A 26,566-nucleotide genomic window follows, 5' to 3' on the forward strand; every position below is an offset into this window, starting at 1 on the left:
GTATCTTGAGAAACTTCAAACACTTAACGACCACCTCAGAAAAAGAGATTGGCTTTCTGTAGATGTGCTTTGTGTTGGTTAGTGGAGGAGGCTGCTCTCTTCAGACTTGTGGCCTCGCTTTCTAAAGTATCTGTGCAATGGGTGTGGGAGAAGATTGCAAGGAGGAAGGATTCATTCCACAGCGAAGGCAGGACTCCAGGGCCTGGGAGCTTGCTTGGTCGTGTGCACTGTTTCCTCTGCTGAAGACTCCAAAAGTTATGCTTTAAAAATTGCTCTAGATGGCATGCTGGATGAATTGATGACTCCCAAGGTACCGGTAGCAGCACTTTGTGAATATGCCGAAGTTTTGGTTTGTGGGCTAAGCCACAAAACAAGAAAAAAATAATTCAGTGAAAAATATGTTTCACTTGCCTTTAAACAGTCTGTTTGGTACTATTTTATCCTCTCAAATTACAATTCAGTTAGAAATGAAATGTGTTTTTCCTATTTCAGAAACACAAGTGTTAGATTTTGAAAATGTCAAAATCAAGTGCATGAGGTTTTTTTTTTTGAAATTTCTTTTAAAAGTCAGGATTGACAAAATCTTAAATTGTGCTTCAGTTGTATGTTGACAGCAAGAAGAGAAACCCTTTCAGGTTTTTGAGATCATCTTCACCTAGCACCACGTGAGAATTTCATGCTCAGGTGTGCACCCCAGCCCCACAAATACTTGTGAGCAGTAGGAAGTGATCCTGGGTGAACACAGTTCCCTGGAGCCTGGCATTCCAGAAGCCTAGGGTATAATTTCCTTATTATGTCTAGCAATCTCTGGGTTTCCCAGTGCTGCATTTCCCTGTGATTGTCTTGACAGCCCAAATATAAATTCTTTTCCCATCTTGTGCTTTCCAAAAGCTGTAAGCAATTCAACGTTTATAGAGAATGAAATAAATTAAAAGCAATTGACAGCCAAACTTTTCTGGGCTTTCTGTGGCATGTGGAGGAAGGGGAGGTCTCTCTCTGCTTGTCTGAGAAAACAGACCCAGCTGCAAAAGCAACATAACCAGGGTCTTCCTTTGTCCATGATATATTTGAGTGTTCCAGGAGAATGTGAAGTGTGCCTAGAACTCTGATGCAGACCCTTGGCCAAAGTCTCAGGTGTTTTTCGTGCCACTGTCGGCAACAGAGACAGAAACCTGTATGAGACACTTCTACAAAAGGTTTATCAGTGTGGCTCCAGGAGATGCAGTTTGACTCACTTGCCTGGTGCACTTTTCTCACTGCTGTGCTGGAAGGGGTCAGATTCTTGGAAAGGCGCCTGGCTGGATGAGTAACAAGATGTTCCATATGCAGCCAGCTTTGTGAACTCTGCTCTCTTTGCATAACAAGTTCTGTCCCAGCAGGCAGAGGAAATAGTTCTCAGGGAAGGACATTTATTGGAGTGTGTGCTATCCCAACAGCTTGGTTTGCAAACAGTCTTTTGAATTGGCCTTCTGCCAGCTGTGTTGTTAGAAAGGGACAGTTTGAAATGCTTCATTTCAAATGACTACGGAAACTCTCACTAAATACCGATACACTGAAATTCATAGCTGTTGGATTCGTTGTCTTACTGCAGAAAGCAGTGGAAGCATTACTTGAGAAGAGAATGCATTAGAGTCAAAGTAAACCTTTTCTTTCTTCACCTGCAGGTTCCAATCCATCAGAATCTCAAAGAACTCCTTGCCATCCGGTCTGAGCTTCAGAAGAAGGTTGAAGATCTGCAGCGGGAAGCTGCTACGCGATCCATTTCTTCCTCCTCTGATAGAGGTTCATCTCCTTCCCACTCAGCAACACCGGTACACACTTCTGTGTGATGCTTCACACGGCTTTTGTTACGCAGCTTATGTCAGGTAATACAGAGAGGAGGGTGAAATGTTTTTCCTATCACACAAGGATCGTGAGTGACTTGTAATTGCTATGATCTACATGCCTTACTGTGTCTGATATTATCAAGATGAGGCCAAAAAGAGCTTCAATAGATGTGATGTATTTTCTTGTTGGCAGTTCCCACGTGTTTTGACATCTCTAGCTAAATCACCAATTGTGAAATTAAACTTGGTTTTGAGCAACTAACAATTTAACCATCCTAAAAAGGAACCCATCTGCCAAGCAGACAGAAAAATGCCTCTCATGCTGCCGAGGGTACCATGTCTAGCTGGGAGAATCGGATGAAATGACACGTGATGCTTACACAGAACACTGAGAACATTTTTCTGAATGGGAGCTGCTTATTTCACACAGGTTTTGTTTTTGTTTTTGGCTAGAGCAATTGTGTTAAGGTAATTGATACACTTGGAAATTGATTTTAAAGTAATGTTTTCCAGTTTTAAGTAATGTTTTCCAGTGTAGTCAGTTTTGCATTTCAACTAAATATGCCATTAAAAGTGGATGAAATGAAGCTAGGTTTGTCAAAAACACCACGCTGACTTGTATGATGTAATATATTTGGTAAAGCATGTATTTTAGGTTTTTTAATGCCTTTTGTACAAGTTGAAATAAAGTCTTTTGACAGCTTAGTTTATTGTTCAGTTTCAGCCTCCTGAGTGAGGAGTAAACTTAATCATGTCAAGGTCTTGTACAAAGTAAAAGTGTTTTCTAGCAAATGGTAATATTTGGGGTTGAAATGACACCCACCTGTGTAAATTGTATAGTCTGTATAGCTCCACATTTTGTTAAGTGTTTTCTTTTGAAGTGTACACACAAAATGCAAAGCTGTGTCCTTTATAAAAACATGTGTATGTGATGTTAAACATATGCATACTCCCGTGTTTTTAAGCTCTACGTTCAGAAAATGGATCCTGCCTATCCAAACTCTTTCAAAGACCTTAACTTGTAATGACTTTGTCAAACAAAGTTTTTTTAAATAATAAGAGCTTAATTGGTTTGCTTGAAATAAAGCCGGTTGGCTTTCTGTTTTTTAAGTTGCCGCTAGCATTTTTTTCTGTGAAGTGAATAATGTATCTGTGTTATCATATAAAACGTGCATTCCCATCTTTTTTATATTCACACAAAATATTAGTATTAGAGAGAGATGGTTATTATAACACCCAACTCTTTGAAAAATTTTTCAGTTGGCTCCTTGGAAGGCCCAGAAATGGTGTGCGCTGAAAATTTTCCTTTGTTTCTTTTCTTCACTGTGTTTCATGAGAATCTGGCTCTTCTCCTTAAGGTGCTTAAATGCTGCAGCTCTGCTTTTTAACTCGTGCTCCAAGTTCTGCTGATGGGAATTAAGCCCTGTTCCTGAGTTGGTTCTGTATGCCGATTGTGGGTTTTGCTGTATGTGAGTAGGCTGCACATTTGTTCTTAATATAAGATGTCGCTTTTCTGTTCCTCTGCATTCATGTGCGTAGCATTTAGTTAATGAGTAAAGTGAGCTGCTTAGCACTTTCGCAACTTCAACTGGAAAGGCAGATGTGTTGTATCCATTCTTGTAAGTTTACTGAGCAGTGCAGGGTATGTCAACATCTCCTTTTTGTTACAGTAAATACACTTTATAATAGATATTGGCCTACAGGAACAAAGTTTATGGACATTTGCAATGTGGCATCTCTTAATCAACCTCAGGCTTTTTATAAATAGACAAAAAATGTTTTGCTGTAAAAATGATTCTGCTAAATAGTATGCCAGCAGTGAATTTTACATTGCCAAAATACATTGAGCTGGTATTTAATTAAACTCTTCCATACTTAAGATTTCCTTGACGTTTTAACTGTATATTAAAGCAAAGCACTTTATCTCTCAGATGCAGTGCTAAAGAAGATCTTTTGAAGTTTTTCTCTTTATTGGTGCTAATAGTCACAACGTTTCCTCTATAATTATTGTAAAAGTGATGACTGGATTAGCTTATTCATTGTGAGATTTTAAAAGCTTAGATTCCTAGAGCTAAAATCTGAGAATTCAGTTTCGCCAAGAAGGCTACCAGTTATTTCAACTGTGACTGCCTGTTTCTCCACAAGTTTCAACATAGCTCAGTGAATCTTCTCTGATCGTAAGGGATAGCAATGGGGGAGGGATCTTGCTATAAATCTGGGTAAGCACAATGGATGCTTTTGTATATACTTACCATGGTAATTTTCAAAAATAGGCTATATATGCTAGTTAAAGCATAGTTTTATTCTGAAGAAGCGATTAGTACAGTCTCTGTGTTTAGTCTGTGTCCTAATATTCATTTTTTTCCTATTAACAACTAAGTGTGCCATCCCTTTTTTATTTTTTAGTAAGGCAGTCAGTTTTGAACTGTTTGAAGAAAGAGCAGAACCTTGTTCCCCGTTTGATGTGCCATGAACAGAACTGTTAACTTCTAATTCAATCGCTGGATCTTTTGCTTTGTGTTTTTTGGATGTGACTCCACTGAGTATAAAGGGAATGTGCAAAAAGACAGACAGCAGTTAAATTTGACCTGTAGGGTTTTCTTAGTGTAGATGACACGTGAAGGGAGAACAAACTGAATCCAATATCCCAGAATGGGCCGAAGCTGTGGTAAGCAATTGAAACATTTTTTGCTTGTGAAGTAAGTTGAGTGAATCATCAGCATCAGACACTTTGCCATCTTAGTCCAGTTTCAGAGCTTAATTACCCTTTTTCCTCCTTTGTAGATAAAGTCTTTTTTTTCTTGTTGGTTATTTTTCAGGAAAATGGAAGAAGGCTTTTAAAGTTGGTAAACAGTCTTATCTGCCTGTTTTTGTTCCCTGCATTGGCAGCCTTCCTCTCAAGGAGTTGATGCTTTAAACAAGAAGTGTTTGATTTTTCTTATTCTTCAAGAAAAGCTGTACTAAGTCATAGGCAGTATTTGGTAACACTGAGAATGGCTGGTTTTTGAAGAGCTGGAAATAAGGGATCAGCAACTTCCATTCACGTTGATTGAGCCCCACAGCAGAGAACAAAGTAAAATGGGAAATATCAGAGTATTTCCCCTTTGAGATAAACTTTCTTCTTATGTTAAAATGCACAAAGCAACATCCATTTGCTGAGCAATCACATCTGAACTAAGTGGATATCCTAGCAGAGATCTCTTCGCTGCCAGATCATGTGCAGTCAGGAAGAAATAATTTTATTTTTACAAGACATAAGAGTCAGAAGTAGGTAGTTTGAAGCATAAAACACATTGTTTAACTCTGAGGTAAAGCACTGCATCATTATATGGAGGCCAGAAACTTTGCATTGCATGGGAGATTCATCTCCTGCATATGAAAATATACAGAAAATGGCAGGAAACCTACGGCAGTGAAATGGACTGAAAACTAAGCTTTAGTGAGTGCAGCCACGGATTATAGGGCATTCATTACCTGAGTTTAGTTGCTGGGTAGCCTGAGGAGGGAGAGGGACGGTGAGAGTGTGTGTGTGTGTGTGTGTGTTTAAATATTTCAATATTAAAGCTTTTGTAATGATAGGTGTTTTCTCACAAAGAAAACTGGTTTTGGAGGTTTTGAGTGGTTATGGTTTTTTTTTTTTTCCTTTATTAAAGTTTTTAGTTACAGAAGAGGTTATATATAAAAAGGATATGGTCCACCTTTTGCAGTTTACTTGCAACATGAAAAAAAAAAACAAGTCTATCATGTCTTATTAGACAGTTTATTTGTTGTTTTCCAAAGGTTGTCAAATTCTGATATTTCCCCCCATGACCCTTACATGCACATTAGCGAAATGAGTCTTATCTTTTCACAGCAGAACATTCAACCTTCATTTGGTATAGATCACTTCTGCATCAGTAAACAATAGGCTTTGCTTTTAGATAAGGATTTCACTCAAAAGAAATTATTCTCTAATTTCACAACGCTGTTGTTCCTGAACCTCATTTGTTCCTGGACCTCATTTGTTGCTGAAGCAAATCTGAAGGCCTTAGCCTGTCTATAGTCATTTTGCTTTTTCAGAATTAGAAACGGTACTGTGGACTAATTCCATTTTTATCACAACAAATGAATAGTTAACAATGACAAATATAGCACTTGTAAGGATTCCTTAAAGGGGCTGTATGAAAATGACCGAGCTTATTAAAATGCAAAAAAAAAAAAAAAAAACCCTGAAATTCATGTCGGAGTATTCTAAACTGAATAAACTAATGTCACAGTACCATAAATGCAGAACCTTCTACAATTGTGCTGAAGGAAAATGCAAGTAATTAATAGAATAAACAACAGAATAAGAGCTGGTTAAGTTCCTTCAGTTCTCTGTTTCCTATATAATTGTGAAACCTCTTCTCAATCATTTCATTAAAAGTAGCTTTAGTTAAAAATGTGGGGTGTGATGAGAAAAAAAAAAGCCCACAGCACAGTTTTACTTAAATTCTCAGGACAGATGTATATACATAATTTTGGACTCCAGAAAAAAAAAATCCTACTTTTCTAGTATTTTTACACCTTTTTTTTAAATAAAGGATGAGAAAGTTCATACCACGTATACAGAATATAAGTGCAAAATTTTTTAAAATTCAATATCCACGTTTAAAGAGAGTGGATACTAATTAAATGAAGACAGTTATAGAGGTGTCAGTTGTTTCAGAACTTGCATCACTACTAGGAAAACACGAATGAACCCTCTCAGTTGCTATAATGCCTGAGATAATGGCGTGAAGTATGAACTCCCTGTTTCTCAGACGCTGATCTGACAGTTCAGACGGAGAAGGAAACAGACTGCAACAAAGCAGCATTTTGAGCCTTAGCTGACATTTAGCACATCAAGGCTTTGATTTTTGTGCACTTGTTTTGAAGAGAAGACTGGGTTTAATTTCTTTACTGCAGTATTTGTCAATGTTTTCCCATTTGAAATGCTGGAGGAAGTTTTTGAATTCTGTTACTATAAACTTCTGAAAAAGTGCTCCCTTTCACTGTGCATTTATGTTTTTTTTCCGTATACTATACCTAGAAATCATATCAACAAAAGTTTTCACCAGTCATAAAAAGGCCTCATGAAAAGGAGCAACTTCAGTGCTGTTTGCTTCTCAATTCCAAAAGCAGATCTTTTTCTCAGTGAAAGTTTTTTTTAAAAAACAAAACAAAACCAACCTGCAGTATTTGTGAATTACATGCATGTTTTTTTTTAATCTCCTAGTATAACAGTTTCCCAAAGGAGGGTGTTACAGCCTGTAAGCAATCCTGAACACCCCACTGCACTGTCCACTAGACAAACAGGGAGTGCGCTGTAAGAGGAATGCACTAAAACTGATGATCTGCATCTACAGCAAGCATTATCATCAGCAAAAAGAAATGGAATTACGTTCGCTTGATCTAACCTAGGAAAATGACTCCTAGTGTTCATCAATGCTATGTTGCAACGTTTTATCTACAACAATTTCATAAAAAAACATTTTTCATGCTACAGCTTTCAAATATGTTTGACTAAGAAAGAAAAAAATAGATGATGGTGTTTGGAAATGGAGATGCCCAAGCTCAGCTGTGTGGCTTCGCTAGAATCAGACCTCCTGCATGGGATGGTTGGAATTCTGCAGACCATGCTCCCCCATGAAAGTCTTACTCTGGGACTAAGCAAGCATATCGAGTGTATTCCATATCTATTTCTTCTGCTTACAGCCTCAGAACAAACGATAATATTTTTTCTAACCCAAACACATTCATAAAATAAAGTAGCAGTAGTTAGTCAACAGTTGTATTGTAGATAAAGTGTTCTAAATCTATGTGAGGCACCGTATATCCTTACAACTTGTCTCCCTTATAAAATGCTGTAGTTGTTCTGTTGAGCTAGTGTAAGGCTTTAAAAATGCAAGTGTTAAGACGAGCATAAAGAATTGTGCAGCTGCTGCAAAATACTTACGATGTTACTGGGCAATTTCCTTTCGAATTGAGCTGTTCCAGAGAAATGCTCCTGGGCTCATTCACCTATTGGCAAGGCCTCGTGTAAGTCATGTCTATCTGAAAGCTCTGAGTTTGTACATCAAACTGGAAATGCTTTTTTTAGTTCACATTCACACAATCTGGGATTTGCAAAACATTACAAAATGCACACATTTTAGGTTTATATATAAATAGTGAGTACTTTTTATACTAGGTAAAGTGAATTTTCGTTCACTTCAGAGCATTCTTTTTCAAGTATTCATTGCTTTGGGAAAAAATGCATCAGAAGGTAGCTGTATCCACATTTCAGCATCAATAAGAAAGGGTTGGGGAGGAAGTATGAAAACTAGTTCTTGTGAGATAGCGAAGGTCGGGTCTGGATAGCAGTACCACTGTGGCACAGGGGTGGGTGGGATGGGGGCGCTCTCCAGGCGATAGCGCAGTGCCCTGCTGAGCAAGGCTCACAGAGAGCTGCAGGACCCCCGTGGGACAGCAGCAGCGAACCCGTCCTCTCAGGACATCCTGCCTTTTTTAAAGGTTAGGTAGTGACCCAAAGGATGAAGCTTTGTATCCTTTTTCTACCTAATGTGCCAGGAACCGCTCTCAATAGTTGTATAATGACCAGAGGAGAAGGTGAAGAACTCTATCTACAACTCTTGTGGCAGTGAGTTAGAGATCTTAGATGCACACATTGTTTATTTTCTTTTGGGTTAAATCTGTGGTGTGCTCTACGGACGAGATCTCAATCTGTCCTTGAAAACATCTGAACACAGTTTTTTTCGTCTCAGTGACAATATAGGAATCTCATGTCACAGACAAACCCTGCCACTTGGTAACTCTTTTCCCATCTCTACCATAGCCAAGCATTCAAATGGTATTTGCTACAAGTGAACACTGCGTACACTGCTGTTACCTGTGTTTATGACTTGGCATGAAATCAGGTCCTCTGATTTGGTCAGAAGCCCAGTGCTGCACGGAGGTGGAGCATCCCCGACTCCTGGCTTGGGAGCAGGGACTCACCTGCCTCAGCCTGAGGCCCTACCTGAGGACATACCCATAGGCACTTGGGTTTAGGTACAGGTACGCTAAGGACCACAATCTACCCTCAGGAAACGTGCGGTTTTCATCACTGCTGCCAGAAGTGACAGCCCATCACTGATGGCAGAAGTTGGCTGGAGGTGACTGACTAAGGGTTTTGAACGGTTTGCTTTGGGTTGCTATTTACAGGCACTTCACTGTCCTCACACCTGTAAGCAATTCTCCTTGAAAAAGACCTTTGTGATAATCGACCACTGCTGAAGCACCTTCTGTTGGTTTGCATACAACTTGAGACCAAACCTACAGTATTACTTCAATGTAAACATAGCTTGTTACAAAAAACAACAACAACAACAACACGTACTACCATCCTAACCCTAAAGCAATAAGAAGCCAGTCCAAGCCTAAGTACACATTAAATAGCTTTGGATTCAAATTAAATAAAAAGCTAAATTACAAGCATGTAAGATCTCCGTGTTTGCTGCTGACTGATTCTTTTCTAGCCCCAGGCCATGCTTTAGATCTTTGCACTGTCTTGTTTTGGTGGTTCTGCTGATTGTGTTTCCAGTACTGAATATTTAACTGGAGAGGAAAAAAAAATCATTAATACAATAGCACGCAATAGTAACAAAGTGCAAGCAATGGGTGCCAGATACTGGTTGGTTGTATCTGACTTTGGAAAAGCTTTTACAGCAGCCTTGATTATCTGTCACTGAAAGAAGGATCATGCTTTTCTTGTGTAAGACACTTTTGATGGCTGAAAACATGAAAGCTAAATATTAACTGCCACCGTTTGCAGAATGAGATCCTTGCTCTCTTATCACGGCTTTCCTTTGTGTACGATAAAGAGGGAAAGACATTGTAGTGGATGTTTTACAAAAAGCTGCAGCATAACCTAAGTAGTGTCTTCAAAGAGACGCTAGCTCAGTGCAGCGTGAGCGCCTTCAAGAAAGTCCTTCACTACAGCTGCTTTTGTGGCCAGATGCAGGAAGGTTAAGGAATGCAAAGTTCTCACCTTGGGGTTCCTCGCTTACAACAGCTTCCATGTTTTCCCCTTTCACATATTCTGCGTTAAGTCCCTCTGAGAAGTAACAATAAAAAGAGTGAGATGGGAGGGCAGAAAGCAGAAATGATTTGCTTTGATGCTTTAAAATCTCTAGTAATGGGCCTATCTTCTGTAAAAGCTAAGATGCTTTTTTGCAAACTCCTCTGCATTAACAGCAATACAGAAACATCACTAAACCATGACACGCAGCTGAGAAAGCGCTGTCGGACTTTCAAGTAACCACAGAGGCTCTCTCAGAAGGCAGAGCTTCCAGTCCCATCCCTTTTTTCTGAGTCTCTTGCTTCACCTTTACCATGCGAGGAGGCAGCAAGGCTAATTGCTGTGCTAGCACGGCTCAGCTTGCAGAGGTGCACGGAACTGGTACCTCTTCCAGGAGGGACTGCTATGCAGCAGGGGCTGCTTCTAAGCGTAGCTACGTGCTGTATTTCTCATTAAAAGCTAAATTATGCATAGCTGTAAGAAGCAGCTTAAAGCAAGGCTGTGCTGATGAAGCAACGTCCCAGCACGCGCCCCGCAGCAGCACCAGCGCCGCTGAACCGCGGGGTCTGCCGAGGGAGCACGCGGGCACGGGGTCCCCAAGGCTGCCACAGCGCTGCTTTCAAGCAGGGCAGCAGAAGTCAGAGAAAGATGAAAGCCCACCTTTACCTTGTCCCTCTGCAGCTTTGAGGGGTAAGGGACAAAGCAGAACTGGTGTCGCAGGCGGTGCTACCGCCCAGTTTGTAACTGTGCCTCCCACACCCCACGTTGCAGGCACTGCAGTGCTCGGTTTGCAGGCATCTCAACCTCTATGCATCTGAACTCAGCACAAAGCCCGGCAGGGCCCTGCTGTGCCCCTGCCCGGCTCCGGACAGACCTGTACCCATCGCCTGGCAGGGGAAAACCAGAGCAGGGCTGCTCCTCGCCAGGGCCGAGCCTGCTCTCCCTGCTTCCAGCAAGCGGTCATCACGCACCACCTCCGCCTCCCCCAGGCCGTGTGTTTTGCTGGGATAACACCAAATGCAATTTATGTTTTCCAATAAAAAGCCACTTCTGCAGTGGCTGACGGCTCTCAGATTTCTGTCATGCACTGCAATGCATCTAAGGCCTGACATTAGCCCAGCATGCCATGTCTGATGGCTTAAATTAATCCTCCTTTATAATTAACTTTAATTTCCTGCCGTCTTTCTGGGGCTTTGTGTGTTTCAGCTTCCCCCTCATCAAAGCCTTTACTCTCTTTTTTTTAGTTATTTATTCTTGCCAAAATATCATTTAAGTGGGGGGAATATACAAGCGTGTTTCATTCCATCGCATTCATTTGACTTTCCCTGCTGATCTCATTTACCAAAATGCTCCTGTTTGTTGCAGACACAACTGGGAAAATAGCACGATTCCAGCCAAAGCTTCCAGCCCCCAAACACCCTCCCCAGAGCACAGGAGGCTCTCAGGAGAATTCACTGGATTTATATAAAGAGAGCCTTTTCCAGCTGCTTGCAACTGCCCTGTAAGGGCCTGGGGGCTGCCTGCTGTTAAGGCCAGCACCAGGCTGCCCCTCACCTGCCCTTAAACCGTCTGAGAGGGGTACGGCCCCTCAAGACACATAGGTCCCTTGTCCCCAGCCACCTGACTGCAGGTGACATGTCCCAGCCAGTACCTACAGCACCTCGGGGAGCTTGGCAGCTTAATTTGTGTTTAATTGCAGTGATTGCAAAGCACCTGGGGGGGGTGGGATGGGATATATCACCCACAGCTGTGGCTGCAACCACTGTTTCAGTGTTACCCTGCTTCCCTTGCTGTTACTTGGTGAGTGTTCACCTCTTGCAAAGAGCTTTTTTTTTCTTCTCATATTTACCCATATTTATTTTGGGGTCAGAATTAAGTGTGTGCACAGGGCTGTGCTGGCAGTGGGTGTCTGTATGGGGGTCCTGGTAAACCTGTGCTGTGTTGGGGCAGAGGCAGGGCTCTCCCCTGCCACCCCTTCCTGGGGGCAGTGTGGGGAATTAGTGGGGGCAGAGGGGTGCATGTTCTGCTGCTGTGCCCGAATCCTGCTTTGGGCACCTCTGCCCCCCTGAACTGATCCCATTCCAACCCGGGGGCTGCTTACGCTGGATGCTGAAGCAGAACTTCTTCTGCTGGTAGGAGATGTAGCTGGAGACAGCCCCCACGAGCGCCATGGCCAGGGCGCTGGCGATGCCGGCGATGGTCCCTGTCTCCACCGTGTTGCTGCCTGTGGGGCACAGAAAGGCGCTGGGTGGTGGGGGGACACCCATGGACCAGTTCCCCCCAAGACCCCATGGTCCCTACCTTCATTGTTGGTGTTGCCTCCGGCACCTGCAAGAGAGGGAAGCCTGTCAGCGAGCCCAGTCCAGCCATGTCCCACCTGTGGCCATGCTCACCCCACACCCCTGGGCTGGCACATGGGGCCCTCCTCATTCCTGTGCTGCCCTCATAGCAATGTGAGGGTAAACAAGATATCAGGCAGAGGTACGCAACATCCCCATGCCATCAAAAGGAGATAACTGGCTGATCTTGTCACGCCAGGACATCTTTACGTAGCTTGAAGTCCGTTTTAAAGTCACCTTCCCTGGAGAAATGGGATTGGGAGGAGAGATGGTTCCTGCTGGAAGCTGTAGTTGTGAGCGAGGTGCTTAAATCCTGAGTAGTGGAAGCAGGTCAGCGCTGTATTAACGTCTCCAGTGTGGTTTGTCCTTGGCACAGTGATTCATTAAATGTTGATTGGGCTTGTAGTGTTCATCGTCTTTAACTCGGCAGCTTTTAATATTGAATGCTGTGGATCCTCGCGTAGGTGTAGCCAGTGCTGCTGCTCCCTCCTGGTGTCCAGCCATGGGTGGTCGTGCCTTGAGGGCCGCGTGAAGGCCGGCACCATGTTGGGGTCGGGGGACATGGGTCCCACAAAGCCTCAGGGGGTCAGAAACAGGCACGGCTGACTGAAGGTAGGAGGCTGAAGGCCTCTTCTTCCATCCCCACCAGCCATGGTCCTGCTGCCGAGTGGTGGGAGGTGGGTTTGGTGTCTCCTGAAGGCGGCCATGGTGTGGGCTGACGTGCCAGGCTCCAGGGCCACCTCAGCGCACAGGCTGCTGGTGCAGCGGGGACGGCTGAGCCCACCGATCCTCTCAGGTCCATCGGGGGGTCCCAGGGGTCCCCTCCCCACCACAGTAGCAGGGGCAGAGGCCCTCCAGGAGGTCCCACGGCTCGGCCATCGTCCCTGTGCCCCAGGCTGGGGGCACTAACCTGCCTATAGGCCCGTGCTTACCTTTCTTCTTGTCAGGGCTGTAGCCTCCGTCCACGATGCCAGCCAGGTCGTCATCTGAAAATGCTTTAAAAATAACAACAAAAACTGGTCGGAGCCCGAAGGGAAATCGTCCCCTGCAGCTGGGGGTCTGGCAGCTGCCTTCCCTGGGGTGAGTGAAAGCGTAGCCTAGAAAGCAGCCAACGTAATGGAAAGGAAAAACAGTGTGTGGCTTGATTGGGGTGAGAAAGGTCAGGAAAGCCAGGTGCCAGCTGTGCTGGTGTCTGTGTCTGTCTGTCCTGGTATCTGTGGGTGCTCCTGGGAAGCACAGGGGAGTTGGAAACGGGGTTCTGGGGGGACTCTGGTCCCCTGCGAGCATGGTGTGCCTGGGCAGGACGGGCTTCCAGCGACCTGCAGGGAAGTGCTGCTCGCTCAGGAAGGCAAAGGCTGCAGCGTTCATCTCAGTATTCCCTACAACCTCTCTGGCTGTTTGAGGAACTCGGCTGGGTTTTCTGTGCAGCCTGGGCTGAGCGCAGGGCTGACGGGTGTGTTGCCACCAGTGGCTCCCGGCTGTTCCGTGCCCAAGCAAGGACAGAAAGAGGTTAATGAGCCGTTCCACTTCCCTCGCAATTACACAGCGTTAGCAAAACGTTCAACCCCAAATTATTTTATTTTAAGCTCATAAAAGAGGTAATAATTGACTTTAAGTCTTGCTTGAAAGAAAAGAGAAACGTGGAACGGGAGTTAGCAGCAGAATTAGTAAAGCTACTGAACCTTTGACTTTCCAGTCTGGAAAGAGACTTCCTTGCTCACTAGCTTACCGCAAAAAATGGTTTATGGGTTTAGTAATGAATGTAAAAATTAAAAAAAAAAAAAAAAAAAAAGGCCAGAACCCAGAGAGGTCAAAAGCAACACAAGGTGCAGCAATGCTGGGGAAGTGTGCGGCTGTTGGCTCAGCAGCTGCCTCACAATGAGTGCCATGTTCCAGCCATTCAACACCTCAAACCCTCCTGCAGGAGTCTAATGCTCCAACAAGGCCAGAATATCAAAGTGCAGACAAGTCACCTAGTTAATACAGCCTAATAAAATACCTGACTATTAATTACACGTGTGAGCAGGGTATACGGCCATCTCGACATCCATAAACTTGCCGTGCAAAGTCTGTTTTCTAGCTCCGGTGCTCGAGGGAACAATCCTCTCAGACAAACAACTCATTCACTGGAGTATTTTAGAGATGGAAAAAAAAAAAAAGTCTCCTGGCCCATGGCGTGTGCTGTGCCAGGGCTGAGGCTGCTCTGGATTTATGTCTTGGCAATGACTGCGAACCCCAACAGCACTCAGTTAAATAGCTGTCGGGTATGGGGATGAGGTGAATGTAGCAGAACCACCGCGGCCCAGACAAGGCACTGCCTTTCTTTCTGCTCTCCTCCTACTTTTTGCAGCAACCCATTGCATCCAACCCAGGGACACGTGGCTGATGGCACAGCGTGGTCATGAGCAGGGTGGCAGGGAGAGGGGAAATCCACACGTACCTTCACCAGGTCTCAAGTTTGGCTGCCCACCGCCCTCCATATCATTGCTATCATCCAAAGCATCGGCCAAGTCCAATTCCTTCCCTACAAAACACCACAGCAGTGTGGGAACCTCCTTAATGACAACAATCAGTCAAGGAAAGGCTCAGCTTTGCCAGGGACCAGCATCACTGGAAGCAGCAAAGTCCCTGACATTGCTGCTTCCTGGTGTGGCTACGTGCTGTTTGGGGGATGCTCTGAACCTGCCCCGGCGCTGCTGTTGTGACAAATGCAGAAATCGCATCGCGTTGCAGATCGAGCCCAGGAATCACACACATTGCACCAGACATAAGTGGTCAGAGCAAAGGTGGCATGATGGGGACGCTGGAAGGGGCACGGGTGTCCTGCAGCGCCCACGCCATCGTGAACTGCCTCTGACCCACTGGCTTAGTGTGTTGTTTTTTTTCTTTTTTTTTCCTCTCCATAAAATGCACAGTTGGTATCCTCAGGAGCTTGACTCGAACAGAGCAGCTTTCTATTGCCTTCGCTAAATGGCAGCTAAAAACGTGGAATGGAGCCAACCCGAGTTTCTCAACCCACTTGCTAGCTCGTAAATAAGTTTCCTCTCATCCAAAACTGATGTTGAGCCCGGGAGTGCCTTTTTGCCCAAAGCTCTGCCCAAACAGGCAGCAAAGGAGCCTGTGAGCTGGGCGCACTGAGACCCAAGCATCAACCCTGGCGGGGAAATGCAAGCCCCCTGGGCGGAGGAGGTATGCGGTGATGCTGAGGTGCCCCATCCGTGGGGTGCTTTTGCATGGTTTGGTTACTCTGGGCCTTTTTCCTACCTCTCCCGTGAACACACAAAACAAAGGCTGGAGGCAGCAAGGCTGGGGAGCTCATGCTCACCTGGGTTATGCCTGGGAGGGGGTCGCGTCGTTTTCGGCCGCTTGGTTGTGGTGGTGCGGATGACATCCCCAAAGCTGTTGTCTGAAAGCGTGTGGAGGAAAGACAAAACCCCATCACCCTCCCAAACGTCAATCTGGCGAGCACCAAGTGGCAGCCCCTTCCTTGCCACCACCGGCTCCGGGTCCCCCTGCCCCAGGGCACGCATCAGCAGGGCTTCAATTTCGGAAGGGCGCGAGCAGGGCCGTGGGGTACCTGGCTTCCCTGGCCGAGGGAAGGGCTTGGGGGTCGGCTTGGCTGGTCTGGTGGTGGTCTCCAGAGGGTCGTCGAAGTAATCGGCCAGATCAAACTCTGTTGTGGGACAGAAGAGAGCGGCAAGCAGCGGCGCTGGTGGCTCTGCTCAGGCAGCCCCTGGTATTTGTCACCGCTTGGTGCCTCAGGGATATGTCTGGCCAGATCTGCGCCAGGGGAGTCACCAGGAGCAAAACTCTCGTGTCCGAGTGAACCTAAGCAGTGTCCTGGAACGGGCCGGTGCTGGGGATCTGGCCAGCCAGGGCACCTGGCCAGCACCGTGGGAGAGATGTTTTTCCCTGGGTGGGAAAACATCACCAGACTGGCGCCGTTCAGTGGGAGCCGGGGATGTCCTGGAGGAAAAGCAGAAGCAAGGACTCCGGGCTCCTCCTGGGAGGAAAGCCAGCCGGTGCCGCACAGGCAGAACCGAAAGCCCTCGCACAGCCGAGCTGTGGTCTGTCTCCTCCATCGAGATACTGCAAAGCGTGCAAAACTCAGCCTTGGCCATAAATGCTCTCACGCTGCCTGCCTTCAGAACGGACAGAAATATCAATATTGCATTTACTTAGACGCACAGACGCTGGTGGGGAGGAGAGGCAGAGGAGGCGAGCAGCTGGGGCTCACACAGATATACAGTCGATGGAGAGGACGGAGAAGATGCCTTGGTGCAGGTGGAAAAGCTCACGCAATGCAAGCAGATACTGCAGCGCAGCTTTTGGCAAACCAAGGGGAGGTGGTTTATTGAAAACCATGGGCAAAGTTACGTCTGGGGCACCCACATGGGCAAGCGAAGGTTTCTGCACCGGAGTCTCTGCCAACATGGCACGCAGCCAACAGGGTGGCTGGTGCGGTGCAGCCCCAGGGTTTTGCTTAAATGATACGCGTGCAAGAAGGTCTCACCTCTCCCTCCTGTCCCACCGGACGGCTTCTTGGCTCCCTTAGGAGTGGCTGTGGCAAAACGGGGGAGAAACGTTAGTCGTGGGCAGCACTACAAATGTCACCTCCGGCCTGACAAGTGGCCAGGACTTGCTGGCATGCCCTCAGCTTTACAGCCAGCCCTTCCTGTGTTTGTCACTGTAGAGCCCATGCCTGTGACATCCCCAGACTGTGACCCCACACATACAGCAGGAGCCCTGTGCACGATCTGGCCCAGAGCTTTTTTGGGGCTTGGATGCAACTGACACCCAGTAGAGAACTGGAATAAACTCCTCCAAGGGAAGCCTCCAGGAGACAGCAGCAAACAGAGCAAGGATGGGTACTGCACGGAGCAGCGTGGAAAACAGCAGCCAGCTCCTGGCGCTGGCTGTCCCTGCCCCTGGATACTGGAGTGAGGGATTGCTTCCAGCACTGCCTTATGTGTTGGAGGCTCCCCATCAGCTGGAGGAGTTCTGGAGACACCCCGATGCTCAGTGCCCAGCATTCTGGGCCACTCCTATGCCAAAACAAGCTGCTGTCAGCTTTACAGGTTGGATTTGTTGGTTTTTTTTCATTTTTATTTTACCTGTAGACCACTATCCATTAACATCAGCGTTAGCAAGTATATGAATAAACTATGAGCAAGAGTTGCGGTTGCTCTGTTCCTATTAATTTCCATCTGAATACCGCTGGGCTTCAACTCCAGCATGCGGTTACGATCTGATGGGGTCTGGCTGCTGACTTCCCTTGCTCTCAGGTTGCTGCGATGCGGAGGTTTCAGACCCTCTCACAGCCCTCACTTTGATGCTCGTTGGTACTTCTGGTGCGCTTGCAGGAGCCAGCATCGCTCACAGGGAGCTCCCCAGTACCACCAAGCGTGGAAAGGGAGCGGGGTGCCAGAAGGCCTAGTGCAGAAATGTCACCAACAGAATGACATTTTAATGAATGTAAAAATAAATTTGACTTACGCTGTACCGGGCCGATGGCATCTTCTAGGCTGAAGCCCCCTGGGTCGTCCCCATAACCTGCAGACAAAGAATCAGCACAGGTTTGACTTGCTCCACACAGCGGCAGTCACCTTTAAATACGGCCTGGATAGATGCGCTTGCTCAAATTGCTTTAGTTTATAGAGGGCTTTCTGCTTTTTTTCTAAACCTGACCCATCATCAGTGGTGAGGAAGACATCAGCCTTCCCTGCATCCCGTGACTGTTAAATTGCAGAGCAGTCATCTCTGGCTTTTCCATTTGTTTGCCTTAATGGATGCGGTATAAAAACACACGCTACGCTTGAATTTGTCAAGCAGAGCCTACCAATTCATCTCGCCGGCTGCCACTCACCTGTGGCTGGGCTCCCGATTATAGGTTTGCTAAACACCAGGAAAACATTGGAACGCCACCGACAAATTGGGTGAAAAGCCAGGAGAGTGCACGCACCTCTTCCTGGGAAGTGCCTTCTGACATCGCGGATGGAAATGCTGCTGCTGACTGCAACCCCAGCAGAATATTTCAGGTAGCACCTGCATCCTCCTGCCGTGGTGATGTGCACCAGGAGCAGGGTGAGGAACTCGGCCACGCAGCGCTCGAGGTGCCCGCACCAGCTCAGCACCACGCCACGTCCCAGGGATAACCACGCTGCGCCACAGGCCTGTGCGCTGGGCCGGCTAATCCTGCCACTCTCCGTCTTTTCCTGCATCACGTTAATTACTGTTGACTTACCCTAGTTCTGACTGTATTTGTCTTGATAAATTCACGCTTTTACATCTCAGAGCATGCTGAGTAATTAATATCCTTTGGGTTTGCTAAGCACTGCCGCACTGCGAGAGAACATTAAAATGGCTTTCCTCTTATTCCTACTGCTAAATGGATTTAGCCGGTGCCACCTGAGCTCCAGCGTGCTTCATGAATAAATTTAAAGCTTTACTGACAAGGACAATAACACCGAAAATGCACCAGTCCATCGGAAAGCAGGTATCAGCATTTCAGAGGAAAACTTGTACAGGGAGCGGTCACCGAGCGCTGCAGCGCCTTCAGCTCTGCTTTTGGCCACTCGTGCACCCCGTCTTGTTCCGTCTGCCGTCTTTGAACGGAGCCCCGGCGACCAGTGTTACTACTGGCAGTAACGCCGGTAACAGTCTGTTTGGGTTGGGGAATCCCCCAGGTGTTGGTACAGGTTAGTGATAGATGGCCAGGTACTTGGAGCCGCCAGCGCCTTTAGTTCAGGCAGGGAGCGTTACAGAGCCGTACCGCACCTTTACGGGGTCGACAAGCACCGCTCCTGGCGAAGGCAGGCTGTGTGCTCACCGGCAGGTAAGGGCTGAGCTCTGCTCCGTGTTTTGTCGCTGCTACCCACCAACCAAGCACGCTTCGCAGCCAGATGCTTCAAGTCCACGCCGTGCTCGTTCACCTCATACCAGCAGCTTTTCGGGTGCTGCGCCCTGCTCTGTCCCAGCAAATCCCTCTGCTCCAGGAGCATGGAGGGGCAGCGGTCACAAAAAGCCCCAAATCCTCTCCTATGCTCAGAATCTCTACCCAGCACGGGCTGTCTGTGCATTATGGGCTGGGAGCACTCCCCAGGAGAAGCTGGGGCTGGCTGCTGCCAACGCAGGTCTGTGATGCACGCCGAGCGCACACACCCCTTTAGGACCTGCCCGTGCTGCCTGCAGCCTCGCACAGGACTATAAAAACACTGGTGTATGTTTATAGGACTCAGGAAAACATCCCCCAATTGCTCGGTGTCAGGGAGCGGTATGGGATCTTTGGGGTTTATGGCTAGGTGGTGGTTTAGGGTTTTTTTGTATGGGGTTTTTGGCACAACTCCATCTCTGGACCAAACATCGCTGGGATGGGAGGTGATGCAGTGTCACGGGGTCTCTCAGGTCCCAGTGCTGCTTTTAAATACCCCTTTAAATCTCTTTGGGAGATAAAGGAGCGCTGGGTGCAACACAGCCCTTGCCCTGCGTACGGGCTCCGTGCTGCCCTCACCCCGCAGCTACTGTTGGATGGCGGTGGAGCATCCTCAGGGCTGCGTGTTTATGGGGAAAGGACAGGTGAACGAGACGTGCTTTCCCTATCTTTCTTCAATGCAGCAACCTAAAGAAACAAATGCAGCGTGTAACACGGATTCCCAAATGCCCAAGCCGGAGAAGGAAGGACAGAGGTGAGGTGCTGCAGCTTCCCCTTGCCTTGCCAGGGGTGTTTTGACTCCAAGCCAGCTGCTCTCTGAAGGCAGAAGTGGTTTGTGCCTTAATGCATTCCCTCCTCGTTATTTCCTTTAGCAGGCAGCTCAAACGCGCGATTGTACTCGTCACCTTTTCCGTTTGTACAATTATATATATATATATATATATATATTTTCTAATTACACCTCGCTGTTTGACAAAGCTGGAATTACAGTACCGTAACTCACACCAGTACGCTGTCAGGGTGCCGGCACTCCTAGCAGCGCGCCCGTTTCCATTTTTAGTGCCTGCCCACATACCTCACCGTGCAATACGGGCGTGCTCGGGCTTCCGGGGGAATTCGGAGCCTGTGACGGGGTGAGATTGGCAGTCTGGGTGAGCACAGCAAAGTCCAGAGCAGGTACAGGGCTGGAGGGGAGAATCCGAAGGCGCTCTCCGGTGTCTCGGCGAGAGGAAGCAGCTCCTGCCCCTAGGGCCGCCCCCCTGGCGGGCACGAGGCAATGCTGCTGTCCCCTTTCTCTGCTCCCAGCAAAACATTTTGATTTCCAGAAGTACTAATCAAAATCGCTCTTGATTATGGCAAAAACAACCTCTGCTGTAATTTTTTTTTTTTATGCAATTAACAAGGGTATATGGTAATTCCAAGCAATCTTGCTCTTGAGATTAAAGGAAAGCCTGCCAGGAAGCACATGAATAAAGCTTTAAGATGAGAATTTGCATAATGAAGACTTGCTCTGTGCGGAGGGACTGATGTCTGAGACCTGCTAACAGCAAGGCCAGCAGGAGCTGCCCGGCTGTGCCCCATGCACCCAGCAGGAGCTACTGCCACCCAAGGTCCCTGGGCATCCTCTCCCTACCCAGGCGGACAGATGGACCTCTGGCTGCTTGCAGAGCCACAAGAGCCCCAGCTCTGGACCCGTCTGCAAGAAGACGAGCTCTCCCAGCAGGATGCTCTTCAGGCCCCTTTTCCTTCCCTGCCAGCTCTGGTTTCAGTGCCTTGACCTTCTAAAGCTGGGAGGGGGGCTGCAGACCTCGAACGTCCCTGCTCCGAATCCTGGCAAGGGGACAGCGAGCGCCCAGGGCAGCCCCAGCACCTGCTCCACAGCGCAAAGCTTGCAATGTTCCCAAGGATCCCTGGCATCTCCGCATCGCGGGCAGGTGACAAGGGTCCCACACAGCTTTGCTCAGATGATCGATCCTTGTGGTTCGTGCCCAAGAAGAGGTCCTGGTGTGGGCCACATTGCACCCATTTCAAAAAATGTTCCGGTTATTCCCAGGGGACTGCATCAGGAGAGGACGCCTGCATGTTCCTCAGCACAAGCATCTCCCTCCAAGGCACAGGAGCCCAGCCAGGGGCATGCACGCTGTCCCGGCCCTCCTGGCCACCAGGCAGCAGGAATTGCCCATCCGCTGCCACCCCGCAGCATGTGGGACCTACGGAGCCAGCTCACGCAGCTTGCCATCTTCGGGGAAGGTCAGAAAACGCGGACGGTTCCTTTCCCTTACTTTCCATTACTGCGGGCGTTTTCCTGCTTTTCTGCATGCTGTCCAAGCAGCGCTGTTACACAGAGCCATTACGGGCTGCGTTCAGATCTGTCATTTGATTTCTGCTTACACGTTAAGTAATGACTCTGAATTCGCCTAGGGCCAAAGATGCCTGTTTATAAACCAGCCGACAAATTACAGCACGAAAGCATTTTGTTCCTAACCCCGCGCAGAACAGCTAATGACAAAGCCAGGGATGCAGGAGCCCAAAGAAAACCGAGGCAGGAGATTAAGTGCTTATCACCTGATTCCCAATGGAGAGACATCGCTCTCATCAGATAAAGATCAAGAGAAGATGTCGTTAAAAGTAGGTAAATAGGGAATTACATGGTAAAAACGCTGGTTCATCACTTGGGATGCGCTGCTGGTTTAGTCTCCCACTGCTGGGGTAGTTCGCCAGGGAACCAGAGTGCTCTGCTACTCACCTGGCATGAAATAATTTAGATGTATAAAACCAGGAGCTCCCAGAGCTCAAAGAGAACTCCACCACCAAGCCTCAGCCCTTCTCACCCAATCTGTGGTTACCCAAAAGGGAAATGTGATCGCTGTTTCTCAGGTAAGTCCTGCTTCCTTCCCCCCCCCCCCCCCCCCCCCTTTTAAGAAGTCTCAGACCTCAGCACCATGCAGAGGTGGCCTCCTGGACCTCGATGTGAAGTGTGCAACTCGTGGCCGTACTGCGGTACCCCACTTGTTAAGGACAGATGCTGATCGCTGCCGCTGTGTGTTAGGTCATCATATGAATGAAAAGCAGAAATATGAATGGAAGTAAGAGTATGGCAGCTCCAGAATACCAAGGTAACACAAAAACGCTCGCAGAAGAAACCAAATAGTCGAAGAAGAGCAAAACTAGGCAGGCATGGCTTCTGGCTACAAGCTGGGTGGCTTCCACTACCACCACCACTTGCAGAACGGCCATTTCTTATCCAAGGACAGAGGCTGTGCGTGCTGCCAGTTGCTTAAAACCTCTCCTTTTCCCCTTTTTCACCCAGGGGCCTTTCCCTGTGGCTTGCTCACTCAGGACTGCAGGGCAGAGGCACGGGAAGGCCTGCTGCTGCTGCCACAGGATGACCCCTTCTGCTGGCCGGCCCCGTTCCCCTCCTGCAGGGGCAGAGCTAGGGCTGTGCTGTTGGGATCTCACTGCAGGTCTCATGCCCTGCTGCTGCATAAAGCTCTTCCTCCTGCCTCCGACCACCCTGGGTCCGCGCCGCAGCTCCCACCGAGCTCACAGCCGCGTGCGTGTCCTCCTGAAGCGGGATGTCGGGCAGCCTCCCTGCCTTTGGCAAGCCCTTTCTATTCAGATTCCTCTGTGCATAAGCAAAGGGAGCGTTCCAAAGAGCAAGCAAAGCGCTGAGCAATTCCTGCTTTCCAGCCCCGTGCTGTGCCCGCCTGGCCCCGTGACCGCTCCTCGGGCCACGGCTCTCCGCTGCCTTCTGAGAAGCGCTCTTCGCTCGGCAAATGCCTTCTCGTGCTCGCCTCCCAGATCACAGCTAGCAAACCCAGCATCTGCATCCCCAGCTTTGAAGTCTGCTTTTCAAGACAAGTCTTTTCATGTTTTGCCTTTTGATATGTGGCATTCATCTTCCCCAATCCCGCTCTATTCAAGTTCTTCCCCCAGTTGTGAATTACACCAGTTGGATTACAAAGGATTTATTGCAAAGGTTTTCTCTTTGCCATCGGTGTGATGCGGTTTATTAAACATATGTTTTGCTATTAGAGTGGCGGCAGAAGCGGTGTCTAATAAAAACCCCCTTTTCCTTTAGTTAACTATAAAGTCAATGCCTCAAACCTCCAGGAGACAGTTTCGTAAGGAGAAACAAATTTGTTTTTAAACTGAGGGGTCCTAAAAGTTTATTCTAGTCAACACTGGAGATCAATAGACTGCTCTGTTTTATGTCCTGTAAGGGCTGAAACGGTTGCAACAGATGTAAGGAAAAAATTACATTTTTGTACAGGGGGAAAAAAAAAATCAAGAGTAAAATTGCCATTTCCAAGCACAGGTATCACCAAGTTAGAGGAAGAGGTTCTGAAATACTGGCAGAAATATGGAAATTAATTATTTCTAAAGCTCCATACAAAAATATCTGGGCATAACACGTTTAATTAATTCATATTTGTTCAAAGATCAGAGATAATTTGTAAGAAAACCAATTTAGCTTCTCCCACTTTGTAAGAAACGCTACCAAAGTAAAATTATTCCTTAAATGTATTACTTTGACTTGCTACCGATACCTAGTAATTATAAATTTTATAACATAATAGTGGATAATAACTAAGGTTTTTAGTAAACGTAGATGCCTTGCACGAGGCTGCTACCTAGCTCAGCACCGACGGCAGCACCAAACCGTGCCTTCGCTCCTCTGCCATGTAATTCCTCCCTACTGCCAGGAGTGTGGTGAGCGGTCCCTGCAGTGCTGGCAGGTCACCGGGTGCTGGCAGAGCTGCCACCACCGCCACTGTGGCAGAGGCAAGCCCGGACAGCTAGGCAAACACCTGGTGAGGAGCTGGCTCCTGCTGCGCTCGCCACCGGCCACCGCAGCACGCACAGGGCGTGCAGGGGAGCTGCCCGCAGTGACCGCAGTCATCTGTGCAACAGTTAGCACTAATTACGCTGTCGAATATCGCTTTCTCATTTAAGTAATTATTGTAACTGCTGGCGGGACATTGCTGTCACACTTGAGCAGAGAGGTATCCGTCAGAGGCTGTCTGCTAGGATGCAGGATGGCAGCACCAGGAGTTGCCCGTCACTGCTGATGCTGCAGCTCCGGAGGACGCGCCAAACTCTATTGCTCAGTTGTAATCACTTTGTAATTGCTTTTCAAGTTTTTCATGCACAATATAAAGCATAAAACCTGGACAGGCCCCTTCTGAGAGACCCGCGAGAGGTAACCTTGCACTCCCTGCAGGAACAATGACCTCAGGTGTCACGTTTGCCATTTCCATGAGAACATCAGTGCGTTTCTGTCCTGGCTTATGATGAGGAGAGACTAAAAAAAGCCAGAACATAGTGGAAAGTTCCTTGCTTGACTGTTTTCTATATCATTTTGGACAAGCATCGGGCTAACCCTGCATGACTCAAACATAACTACTTCTTCCTGGAAAAGCCACAGATCTGCGGATTTAAAAAATCATGCAACGTACTAGAAGAGCTCAGGCTCCATGGTAATGCTCTGGAGAGAAAAGGCTTCACAAAGCAAAACCTACCATGTTTTTTTCAGTTCAAAAGTGGTCAGTTTGTTCCAGCTTTCCTGAACAGCTGCAGCTGAGATCCATATTATTCTAGTGCTGGTGGCTGATATGGACCTCAGCTGCACAAATCACGTTCAATACTGGTTTCGCTGCATAGTTTGCTCTCTGACACAGAGAGCACCAAAGAAACTTGATTTCTATTACCACTGCATGGTGGAGCTGGGGCTGAAAGCCCCAAGGGATAGCTCCGCCTTAGAAACCCACTTCTTATCACTACCTTGTGCTCTCCTGTGGCCACTTCAGTGCTCAGCTGGCAAAGAGCTCCCAGCACCTCTGCAAGAGCCACGTGGCAAGGCTGAAGCCGCCTGCCTGGACCTGATGCCTGCTCCGTGCAGAAAAGGCTGCAAATGCCAAGCCCCTTCCTTACCCTTGTGCAGTCATTCCCATGGAGGGGTAACTCAGCGCAGCTCAGACAGGGCCAAACTGAGCGTTGTTCAGCTACCTGCAAAGCCTGGCACCAGCAGAGATGATTTGCAGACCTTTAGAATTAAATTCATTTTGATGCAAGAACAGCCAAGGATGTTTAAGGGCTGGACCCTGCAGCCCAGCACTTAAGAACGAAACAGAGCAGCGTTTTTCTTTGGCTGTGCTGCAAGCAGCACAGAATGCAAACAGCTTTGCTGCTGAGTAATCAGTAATTTGTCATTTTCATCTGAAATCGGGATTTCACACCCAGCCTCTTAGCTCAGTCTGCCAAACTGACACCTGCATTTAGAAACACAGCCACCAAACAGTGAGCAGAAGCAGCCTCGGACCGCACCGCAGGTGCCCGGCAGGTAGGGACCCAGATGGAGATCACCTCCGGGCTGACTCATGGCAAGCCTCGGCTCTTCCAGCAGCACAAGCTGCTCGCTGCCACCTTAATCTTCATCGCAGTGCTGCCGTTCTCCAACATAGCTGCGTTTGATGGGTGCTTCCTCGCCAAAAAGGGATTTTTAGAGAACTTTCCTAGGGCCTTTTACATAATGGTTGACTATTTTCTCTGCATGACCTTAAAAAGGACTTTCTTTTCTATTAAGGAATAAGAAACAGATAGCTTTTTAAGAGTACTTTAAAATAAAGGAAATGAAGAGGTAGGGTAAGCATCGATTTCATGATTTCACGACCACCCAAAAAAAAAAAAAAAAGCTCGTTTCTTGCTATCTGCAAAGCTCGCTGCCCCGCTGGGACCGATGCCTGAGCTGGCCCCTGCCCGTCTGCAGAAGCAGCGAGGACGCAATCGGCAAATCTGGGTCGCACGGGGGGGGACGACCCTGCTGGCCCTGGGCTGCCGCAGCGCGACCACCCCAGCCCCTTCCCCAGTCCCAGCCCCTTCACCATCGCCCTGCCCGAGCCCCCAGCCCCCTGCCCGCCGCCGAGCCCCCACCCCCGGCCGCCCTTTCCCTGCAGCACCGCGGACGATGGGGGGTGATGGGGGGTGACGGCCGGGCCCCCCCGGCCCCCTGCCAGCCGCCCCTTCCCCTACCTGCGGCCAGCAGCGCGGCCAGGGCGAGGAGGCGCAGCGGGCGGCTGGCGGCCATGTCGCGGCGGGGCTGCGCCTCTGCCGCCCGGCCTCTGGGGCGGGGCTGCGCAAAGCCCGCCTCGGCGCCGCGGCCCGGCCTGCTCCTGGGCTTTGGGGGGGGCTCGGGGCCTTGCTGTGACCCTCCCGGGGCTATTTCAGCCGGGGAGGGTGGTGCTGCAGGTCGGGCTGCTGGCCCGCGGGCTGCCTCCTGGGGCTGGTGGGCAGCGGGCGCTGGATGCGCTCCTCTCCTAAACGGGGAGGAGGGGGGAATGGTTAGTCATAGAATCATTAAAAGGCCTCCGAGATCATTCAGTCCAACCATCACCTACCACCAGTGTCACCC

General features: G+C 48.2%; 2 protein-coding genes across 4 annotated transcripts in view; one reads left to right on the forward strand and one right to left on the reverse strand.

The window, feature by feature from the left end:
• The window catches only part of MTMR1 (myotubularin related protein 1), a 38,298-nt gene extending 35,362 nt beyond the window's left edge, over window positions 1-2,936 (forward strand). For all 3 annotated transcript variants that reach the window (XM_040572188.1, XM_040572187.1, XM_040572189.1), the window contains one exon: window positions 1,665-2,936. In XM_040572188.1, coding sequence (XP_040428122.1) covers window positions 1,665-1,829 — 165 coding nt within the window. In that variant the 3' untranslated portion in view covers window positions 1,830-2,936. The remainder of the gene's footprint in view (window positions 1-1,664) is intronic.
• A 2,636-nt stretch (window positions 2,937-5,572) lies between these two features.
• CD99L2 (CD99 molecule like 2) lies at window positions 5,573-26,276 on the reverse strand. The gene is made up of 11 exons (XM_040572190.1): window positions 26,188-26,276; window positions 17,721-17,777; window positions 16,738-16,785; window positions 15,802-15,897; window positions 15,550-15,630; window positions 14,665-14,748; window positions 13,157-13,219; window positions 12,187-12,213; window positions 11,987-12,109; window positions 9,856-9,921; window positions 5,573-9,422 (listed from the first exon to the last, which is right to left on the reverse strand). The coding sequence occupies exons 1-11, from the start codon at window positions 26,240-26,242 to the stop codon at window positions 9,358-9,360; spliced, it is 765 nt and encodes a 254-aa protein (XP_040428124.1). The 5' UTR covers window positions 26,243-26,276; the 3' UTR covers window positions 5,573-9,357.
• Window positions 26,277-26,566: the final 290 nt, after the last annotated feature.

This window comes from Cygnus olor, chromosome 13 (genome assembly GCF_009769625.2).
Source record: "Cygnus olor isolate bCygOlo1 chromosome 13, bCygOlo1.pri.v2, whole genome shotgun sequence".
NCBI lineage: Eukaryota > Metazoa > Chordata > Aves > Anseriformes > Anatidae > Cygnus > Cygnus olor.

Excerpts from the sequence above, each read along its gene's own strand:
- CD99L2 (XM_040572190.1), bottom strand. The coding sequence starts at position 26,242 with ATGGCCGCCAGCCGCCCGCTGCGCCTCCTCGCCCTGGCCGCGCTGCTG. Across the intron at positions 12,214-13,156 it reads CAGCCCTGACAAGAAGAAAG|GTGCCGGAGGCAACACCAAC; the intron begins GTAAGCACGGGC and ends CCTCTCTTGCAG. Across the intron at positions 9,423-9,855 it reads TGTAAGCGAGGAACCCCAAG|TTAAATATTCAGTACTGGAA; the intron begins GTGAGAACTTTG and ends TTTCCTCTCCAG.